This window comes from Notothenia coriiceps, unplaced genomic scaffold (genome assembly GCF_000735185.1).
Source record: "Notothenia coriiceps isolate Sejong01 unplaced genomic scaffold, NC01 NC01_scaffold00000312, whole genome shotgun sequence".
NCBI lineage: Eukaryota > Metazoa > Chordata > Actinopteri > Perciformes > Nototheniidae > Notothenia > Notothenia coriiceps.
The window spans coordinates 252,269-262,313 of record NW_011333013.1 but is presented as its reverse complement, the minus strand read 5'-3'; the positions used below and the strand labels follow the sequence as shown (position 1 = coordinate 262,313).

The window sequence follows — 10,045 nt, the reverse complement described above, 5'->3', positions numbered from 1 at the left end:
ATGATCTATGTGTTCTCTCAGTCGTACATGATCGATACTGTAGCCCACTCCCCGGCTCCATCAAAGCTCAGGTGACCCTGGTCCGATTTGAGCGATCTTTGGTCTCTCTCGTTTGCTTTTCGTCTGACTTGTGACACTCCAACTGGAGATGTGTATGTGCACAAAGAGTTGGAGGTTGAAAGGTGACTGATAAATAAATGTACATCTAGGAATGCTTTCTGACACAGCTTTTATCAAGTTAGGGTATCAAGCTGTTTACAACCCTTACAGTTTGGAGGACTTGAATACTGCTTTGTGTTGCTAGAAACTGTCACTCAAAGAAACGTATATGCTATGCAATAATACTTTTTTGTCAAGATTGAAGTTTCAAAGCGTTGTGTCCCAGGCTCAGAAATATTTACAAGACATAAAACAATACAGAAATAAAATAGTGCAAGACTATTTGCAAGTAAATGCAGAAGTAAACTATATACAAATAAAATACAATAATCTAAATGTTGAAAGACCAACGTGCAAGTAAATGCAGAGGTTTATATCCATTTAAAATAAAAAGATAAGCAAATATTAAATGTTAAATGAATGATTGTGCAGTGGAATAAATACTGCTTATTGTAATAATAAGTACATGTATGAACTGCAAACAGATCAATGCTATAAAGTTGCTTCAAAGTTGTCAAATCAAGTCTGAAATGTTTCTTGAATCTCAGCAGCTTTATTTGCAACATCATCAAGGACACATGACAAGAAACAATAAAACAGACATTTCACATACTATTACAATCACTGAAGACATTATTAAAGACATTATCATAAACTAAGTTGTTATCTCAGGATTGACTGGGGCACAATAAAGTGACTCCCTGTTGGAGGCATGGTAAGGGTCCGAGGCATTGTGCCTGGCCAGCCTTCACTAGTTGTTATGGTAGGTTGATTCATAAAGTTCCTCAAAGGGTCTTTGAGAATGCTTTTATTTACATAACTTGAGTTTGTGGTGATGCTTGATCGCCACAAATCCTTTCGGCTATTTACTATTTATGACATGAGTGTTATAAAAGTGATTGCAACACTGTTGATGTCCAAGTATTTTGTGTACGCCAGCTAATGCACCACAGAGACCACAGACCTCGTCAAACTAATAATAATCTAGACGGGTTTGTCAACAATAGATGAGTTATTTATATTGTTGTTCTCTGCCCTGCATTTGAATGAGTCACAACCATTAGCTGGATGTTTTTCAGCACCACAGGAATGCTCTGCTGTTTCTGTTATGCTCTTCTTAGTTTTTTTAATTGTTTAGTTTTTCTTGTGCAGCATGAATGGACTTGGAGCTACAACTCAATGTTGTGAAACCATGATCTGCAGAAGGACAATAAACGATCTTTGAGTCATGTCCCACAATAAACACTATTGTTCTCTATGTGGAACAATAAGTTAGCCAGATACTGTTACGAGAGTGCAAAAGCCATTTGATGCTGTTAAAATAATAGAAACAAAGGTACATGCATCTTCTTTGTGGAAATATACTGGTATTGTGTTGCACAGAAGACATGATGCCCAACCTGTTAAGTTTGAATAGTCAAACATGCAAATTCGCTCTGTACCCGGCTCCCATTGGAGGCTTATGCCTGTTTTGAATGTGCTTCTTTTACTTTCTTTATGAGGGCCTTTTTTAGCTTTGCTTTCTGTCAAAACACTGTAGTGTTACTGGTTACACCCTTAGTGTGTTACAAATACTGGAGGACAGTAGTCATGTTCTTCAACCCAGTTAACCTTAGTGTACTTTGATGCGGCAGTCAGTGGACACAGTATGGGACAAAGCTCACCTTTTAAAGATGTTTGAACATTAACCCACGAGAGGACGCAATACCTCTAACTCAGGGACGTTAATTGTCAGTTAACAGGGTCACTTTTGTCTTTCTGCTTTTCTATCCCACAGTTGCAAACACGAATTGACAGAGTGTCTGTGTGTTTGTTTGATCACTTTTATTAAAGGATTATTTCTCCTGTAGATTACATTTTCATCGTGATAGTTATGTTGTTCTTGCCATGCCTTATTGGCTGTTTAACACCAACTATCACCACTGTCCAATGGGACACTCATCAGCAGTGGTTGTGCTGTCAATCAAATGGTTTACTAAGTTAAATGACAACCCCCATCCTGCTGTCAAGCCAAAGCCCTTGTGTTATATAGCATTTGATCAAATACAAGTGTTTATATTTATGGGGATTTAGTTCACGTCTGGGCAAATAAAAGGTCAATAATTAGTAGTTCTCAAGATGTATAGAGTTGTATGCTTAGTCATTAATGTGTTCAGTTCCATACAATAAAAAAACAAGAGGACAGAAAGGTAATTGTATACTTTGTTTTGTTTTTTGTTGCTTTGCAGTGGAGGTGGTGAGGGATCACTGGACCGGCTTCTCCCCGTGGTAACCACAGGCCTTTCGCCAAGGAAACGGACCACCAGCCAGTGCAAGTCTGAGCCCCCTCTCCTACGCACCTCCAAAAGAACCATCTACACCGCCGGCCGCCCCCCCTGGTACAACGAGCATGGAGCACAGTCCAAAGAGGCCTTCGTCATTGGTAAGACACAAAGAGTTACACGCCACAATGTAACAGCAGTAATGGTTTCTTATCTTGCATATCTTTGTATCATTTAGAGGACTTGCAGTACTCTAGTAAGTTGCATTGTCATAGAGAAAAATGCATACTGACACATAATGCCAATACATATATTTTTCGAGTGGGTTTTAAAAACGGAAGGAAAAGCAGCCCTACACTAGATCATGTGCTTAGTGTAAGTAGTCTTAGTGCTTAGAATTGAGTCCCTTACTGTTACACCTTGGTAAGATCCCTGGTATGTGTCTCTGCCTGTCTCACTACATTCAAATAATAGCCTGAAACCACTTCAAAATTAACTTAATTTGCCCTGTCAAGCTTGCGCTAGTGAGTTATATCCCAACCTAGCAAAGGTATTTTTTAATACATTTTGCAGTTAAACTTGTATGCAAATAATATCTGATGTCTTTAATGTTTTGTCACAGGTCTGTGTGGCGGCAGCGCTTCAGGAAAGACAACCGTAGCCAGGAAAATAATTGAAGCTCTAGATGTGCCATGGGTTGTCTTACTCTCAATGGACTCTTTCTACAAGGTGCGTTTTAAACTATATGTTGTGTGTCCATTTATCTGCCACACACTTTCTTAGGAGGGTGGTTTTGTTAGGTTAAGAGTGTCTATTATTTAGAATATAGCTGGCCTGGATTCTGATATATCTTTTCATATCTTGACATCAGTCCAAATGCTTTCAGATTCTAGAGATAAAAACTTCAGGACTATACTAAACCACTTCTACTTTTTTTTTATTAAGTTGTATCTATGACTGATCTGGCTGCTTACTACGCAGTGCCCTGAAGGAAGGGAGAGAGTGAGACTAAGTGAAGAACGCAGAGTGAAAGAGATAATACGAGTGCCTTTGGATCCAAGAGGGGGATTTAGGATAAGAGGAGTGAATGAAGAGAAAAGAGACGGAAAGGACTACATTTAAAAAGGCAGATGAGTCAAAAGAAAAGCGCAGTGATGGGCAAAGTGGGAGAGAGAAAAAGGTTTACGGAGGGCAAGCAAGCAAGAGCCATTTTTCTTGCCCCTGTATTCCTCCTCCGGTATCCGGTTATGTAATCCTGCCACCATCTGACAAGCTGTGCGGAGTAGGAGGGATTTACCCTCAGCTAATGATACTGTAGTCCTCAGCAAGGGGCCGGTTCGACCACAGTATTCCCAGAGGTCACCATCCCAAACATTTAGCCTGTCCAAAAAAACATTTCCTAATCTTCTGTTACGTTTTCTTCATGTTGGTTCAAATGCCCCACGGTAACACCAGTTTATCATTTTTAGAATGTATTCAGTTCACTTGAGAAGAAGGGGGCGTTGCTGTTTTGAAACTGCCAAATACCATGTTGTGGTTTTAATGATAGACTACCCTAGGGCGCTCACACACACACGCACGCACACACACACACACACACACACACACACACACACACACACACACACACACACACACACACACACACACACACACACACACACACACACACACACACACACACACACACACACACACACACACACACACACACACACACACACACGGTACAGACGTCACAGTGGCGCATGATGTTCTCCTAAATTTAGGTCTCCTAACTTCAACAGCTCTTTAACAGTAATCTGTGTCCAAGTGTTTTTGCATAAGCTGGTGTAAACTACAGTGCCTTGCAAAAGTATTCACCCCCCCTTGGCATTTTTCTTGTTTCATTGCTTTAAAACATTTCATTTAATTAGATTTTTGGAGAATTTGTATTATTTGATATACACAATATGCCTACAACTTTGAAGATGCAAAACATATTTCTTATTGTGAAACAAGCAAGAAATAATAATGAAAAAGAGAAAACATGAGCGTGCATAACTATTCACCCCCCCAAAGTCAATACTTTGGAGAGCCACCTTTTGCAGCAATAACAGCTGCAAGTTTCTTGGGGTATGTGTCTACAGTATAAGCTTGGCACATCTTTCCACTGGGATTTGTTTCCATTCTTCTTGGCAAAACTGCTCCAGCTCCTTTAGGTTAGATGGGTTTCGCTCGTGTACAGCCATCTTTAGGTCATACCACAGATTTTCGATTGGATTAAGGTCTGGGCTTTGACTAGGCCACTCCAAAACGTTTAAATGTTTCCCCTTAAACCACTGTAGCGTTGCTTTAGCAGTATGCTTTGGGTCATTGTCCTGCTGGAAGGTGAACCTCCGCCCAAGCCTCAAATCTCTGGCAGACTGAAACACAGTTTCCTCAACTATTTCCCTGCATTTAGCTCCATCCATCACTCCTTCTATTTTGACCAGCTTGCCAGCGATGAAAAACATCCCCACAACATGATGCTGCCACCACCAGTCTTCACTGTGGGGGTGGTGTTCTGAGGGTGATCAGAGGTGTTGGGTTTGCGTCTGACGTAGCGTTTGCTTTGATGGCCAAAAAGTTCAATTTTAGTCTCATCCGACCACAGGACCTTCTTCCACATGTTTGGGGAATCTTCCACATGCCTTTTGGCGAACTCCAAACATGTTTTCTTATTTTTTTTGCGACTCTTCCATAAAGCCCAGCTCTGTGGAGTGTACGGCTTACTGTGGTCCTATGAACAGATTCTCCTCTCTCTGCTGTGGAGCTTACCAGCTCCTTCAGGGTTATCNAAAGAAAGAAGCTATATCCATGTTGGATAGAATATCCAATTTAAATAAAAAAATAACCTTTAAGGGACAACTTGAATGCTTTTTTTCTCGTTAATGCATTGCATAAAGATCGGATCGGGAAAAATCGGTATCGGCAAATTGTCAAAATCAAATGATCGGAATCGGATCGGGAGCAAAAAAAGGTGATCGGGACATCCCTAGCAAAAATCATAACCTCGATTATTTGGGTCAATAATTGATATCATGATTATTAAAAACGATTATCCATTTACTTTGAAAACATCAATTTATTGGAGAATTTCTTTTTAACAGTATGTTTTGAACAGTTGATTACCCTGAACTTTAAGTATAATTCAACTGAAAAACCAATTAAAAAAAAAAAAAAAAAAGTAATAATAAAAAGATAATCGTTTTATTTAGATTACCCTGTTTTCGGAATCGTTGCAAGCCATAATCGTAATTGCGATTTAAAATACGATTGATTGAGCAGTCCTAATAGACATGTGCTTTCTGTATGACCATGCACTGTATGTCTGTTCTACTCTAATAACACCTGCATGTGTGTCCTCCGCAGAAAACTGTGTATGGAGCCAGTGTTATCATCTTCGAGGGAATCATGGCCTTCGCCGATAAAAAGCTCTTGCAGGTAGGGCAAGGTTAATCTCCTCTAACTTGTTTAACTAGTCATCGTAAAGAGCTGGTGTCAGGTTCATTCTGATGCGTGCTTCTGTCAAACATGTTGTTATTTGCATAATATGGGAGGTCACTTTTTACTGCTGTCACATAAACCAGCGATGTTTATGCAAAAACAAGCTCATCAACTTTTTCAAATGTAAAATACACAATTTATATATAAAAACACGGGATTGTATCTTATATTACTGATATCTGCATATTCATCGGTTAATAAGTGCCAAAGATATTTTGAAGGGGCAAACTTTCTCCACCAGAGAGCACTGACAAGTTCATTGTTCCACCGTAAAATGTTGTTTATTTAATAAGCTTTTATCCTTATCTATTACTTCCAAGTTGATTTATTTGGATTTGATTTGATTGACATGTTTTTCAACTGCTGTTAAAAAGCTGTCTTTTGACATCAGCAGATGTTAAGCATTCAACTACTATAAATAGTTATAGTCATTCTTTAAAAAACGAATTGCCATTTTGCCACCTGTTCAATTTCATGCTGTGCTGTATATATGAATGTGAATAGGATTGCTTTTTAAATCACTAAAAACACTGCTCCCTTATTCTTGCTTTTAGACAAGTAAGTGAAACACATCTGTGGGAAGGTGATACAAAACAAAAACTGAATAACTTACAGAGAATGAATAAAAGTCACCACATACTTGAAGCTCCAATGTTATGTTAAAACAAAACTGAGGACATTTTTTTTTTTCTATAGCTGAATTCTCTTCATCAAGGATGCATTGTTGCATATTTCAAAACATTTTTTTCCCGGAGCATTTCAAACCGATTGTCAAGAAAAAGCACGGGTAACTTTTCCAATTCACAATGACTTCAAATATCTCGACACAACAGGAACCACACGTAATCCTAGAGTTTTACACAAAAATAAGCAGAAAGAGTATATTTATTTTCTTTTTCATTTTGTTTTCATGTTCACATTTCCTCTCCGTTTCATGTTCTCCTGTCAGCTGCTGGACATGAAGATCTTTGTGGACACAGACTCTGACATCCGGCTGGTGCGTCGGTTGAGGAGAGACATCACAGACCGAGGCCGAGACATCGAGGGCGTCATCAAACAGTACAACAAGTTTGTAAAGCCAGCGTTTGAGCAGTACATTGAACCCACCATGCGGCTGGCTGATATTGTGGTGCCACGGGGTACGTGTATTCTCCACACACACATATTGAAACACACATGTATACAGGTATATTATAGCTTATGATGTCTTCATTGAACAAGGACCATGCATACAAATAAATCTCAAAAGGAGAAAGATGATCTTATTTCCATCTGCAGTCCTTGGGCAGGTTCACACAAAACCATCAACAAAAACTAAAAACATTTCATAGTCTCGATCAAAGTACAGGTCTATAAACTCAAATACAGTACAAGTATATGACAATTCATTTCAACTAAACATTCCAATTACAGTCAAATTAGTTGGAAGGACTGGTTGCTTAATATCCATTTGTTTTGCACCATGGGGAAAAAGAGTGAAAGTCTGTTCACTATTAAAACTCAGGTTACTATAACAATGACAGGGAATAAAGAAAAATTGTATTTTGTTAGGAATTTGATCAACATTGCATTTTACTGCTGTTAAATGAATAAGACACTGTATATTTTTGTAGACCTATGATTCTAAGTTAACATCATGCCATCTTGTTTTTGTCGTCCCGTCAGGCGGTGGCAACATGGTGGCCATCGATTTGATTGTGCAGCATGTCCACAGTCAGCTGGAGGAGGTAAGAGAGGTCTCACTACATGGTGTTTTAGATTTTAGACATGTTAGTATAGCATTCATTTAGCCTCTCTGATTTCTGCTTTCTGTTGGGATGCTCCACACTCAGATGTGTGTAGCATCAACCAGCCATCAGCTCTGTCTGTAAGCTCCATCCCTCCCTCTGGTGGACAGAAGATGAACCATACTAACACATTAAAGGGCAGGATAAATGTGATGAATATGTTTCTGTCTGGTTTAGTGAGTGTGAAGTTAGATATAGATGTTTTGAAGTATTGTGATAGCAGTTATTGTAGTCCCTTTAGTCTGTTTCAGGATTTACTTATTTGTTTTACTTTAAGTCTCCAGTCACGATTTTTTACTTATTTGTGTCTAAAATGAGTTAGAACTGTATTATTCCCGAGTTACAGCCCTAATTGTAAAACAAACAAAGTGAACCTGAAACCAAAAGATTGAATGTTCATTTCTGAAAAAAAAAAATTAATGTCTTTTGGTAATTGATTACATTTTCTGCTTCTCCATATTCAACTGGTTAAGATGTCCTTCAAGGTCAATCAATTTAATTTAAGCCTTTTAAAAATGAATTCACATCATAGTAACGTTAATGACAGGGTTCTTACGGTCATTAAAAACCTGGAAAAGTCATGGAAATTCAAAATGCTAATTCCAGGCCCTGGAAAAGTTATGGAAAACAATATTTTTCCCAAAGTTTTGGAAAAGTCATGGAAATGTAACTAAAGTTGCATCAAATATAATTTATATTTTATCTAATCGCCAAAATAGTAATACTATAACGACAATAAATACTGTATCGTATAGTATTTTGCTGCTGAGAGATTTTAGTTGCTTTAGAAGCTAGTAAGCCTACTATTTGATTTGATTTGTTTTAGATAGGCACAACATGTTTCATATGCAGACCTTATTTTCCTGTTCCATGTTAAAATAAACCATTTTCAGTGGTACGCTGAGAAAGAGTAATGTTTTTGGTCATGGAAAATGAGGTAAAGTTCATGGAGAAGTCATGGAAAATCATTGGTGAAAAAGTGTGGAGTCGGCTGACTAACAAAAACAAAAAAATACATGTGCAGTTAAATAAGCTATTTAACTTTTACCATTTGCTTTAACACTATTAATCTTCAGTTGATAATCATCCATATCATACTAACTTCAAGACTTTACTTTAAATGTATAAGTGTTAAAAGCTTTCATATCAATTAAAATATGATTACATTTTAAATATTTGTTCTGAAATAATTCAGTCCTGATGAGCAAAGAGGTGTCATCAGTTGCACGGCCCTGATAGAAACCCCATGGTTCATCCTTCAGAATAATCCCTTCAACCCTGATCCAGAGTGTGCTGTTTGACTTTTGGATTTGTTTGACAACCTGCACTAACTTTCACCAAAGGCCCATTTTAGCTCGTGGGGAGCACTTTGTTAGTTTGCTCTGTTTCTCCCCACCATACACACACATTAACACACGTGCTGATGTACTGCTTTCTCACCCTCTCTCCCCCCCACTTCCCCGCATTGCCCCCATGGCTCTCAGCGCGAGCTCAACGTCAGGTAGAGTGGCCTTTATCCTGTCTATCGTTCTCTCCTCACCATATGTCCCGTTCCCCCAGCTTCTTACGGGGAGAGAGGAAAAGAGGCCAGCTAAACCAACCTCTAGCTTCCACTGATCTGCTGGCTGCCATGGCACCTCACCATGTGGCGCTGTCTGAACTCTACAGCAAATACCACTAATTGGAGATCAGTCACAAGAGCATGAGACTATGCCAAAATATTGTAGTCCACCCTGACTTACTATAATAACTACTTTTAAAACCGCTGCCAACATTACACTTAGATCAAAAGTTTGGATGTGGTGTGGTGCAGCCAGCATTTCATGTCAAGCAGTTGGTTTTTCTTCTCTCTACCTTTTTTTTAGAGAAATGACAACTTACACTCTTCCTGCCTGCTGTGTCTAAAAATACACCAATGAGTCAAGTCACTGACCCCTCCTCTCAGTGGCAGCACGAATAGGAGAGAGAGACTATAACAGAAGAGAGAGAGAGAGAGAGAGAGAGAGAGGAAGCTCTTGCTGCATCTATTGTTGACTATCACATACCTCAGCCACACAGAAAGTTTCCAATACCCTTCTACAAAGCGCTGAGTTTTTCCATTGAATGTCGGCCACAGTATCTGAGAGAGAGAGAGAGAGAGAGAGAGAGAGAGAGAGAGAGAGAGGAAGTGGGAGAGCGAGGGAGTTCTCAGAATTAAAAGGAAGCTATTGATGTCTCTCGCTCCAAGGCCCTCTTTTTACCCGACTTCTAATTTAGCATTTCACACACAGCACACACAGAAAATAAATTAGAGGGGCAGGGAGAGGAGAG

At 39.0% G+C, this 10,045-nt stretch overlaps 1 protein-coding gene across 1 annotated transcript in view; it reads left to right on the top strand.

The window, feature by feature from the left end:
• Positions 1-10,045, top strand: part of LOC104941619 (uridine-cytidine kinase-like 1) — a 15,108-nt gene continuing 5,063 nt past the window's right edge. The window contains exons 1-7 of the mRNA XM_010766754.1: positions 1-71; positions 2,388-2,581; positions 3,043-3,149; positions 5,802-5,885; positions 6,898-7,087; positions 7,614-7,675; positions 9,220-9,236. Of these exons, the coding sequence (XP_010765056.1) occupies positions 1-71; positions 2,388-2,581; positions 3,043-3,149; positions 5,802-5,885; positions 6,898-7,087; positions 7,614-7,675; positions 9,220-9,236 (725 nt within the window). The remainder of the gene's footprint in view (positions 72-2,387; positions 2,582-3,042; positions 3,150-5,801; positions 5,886-6,897; positions 7,088-7,613; positions 7,676-9,219; positions 9,237-10,045) is intronic.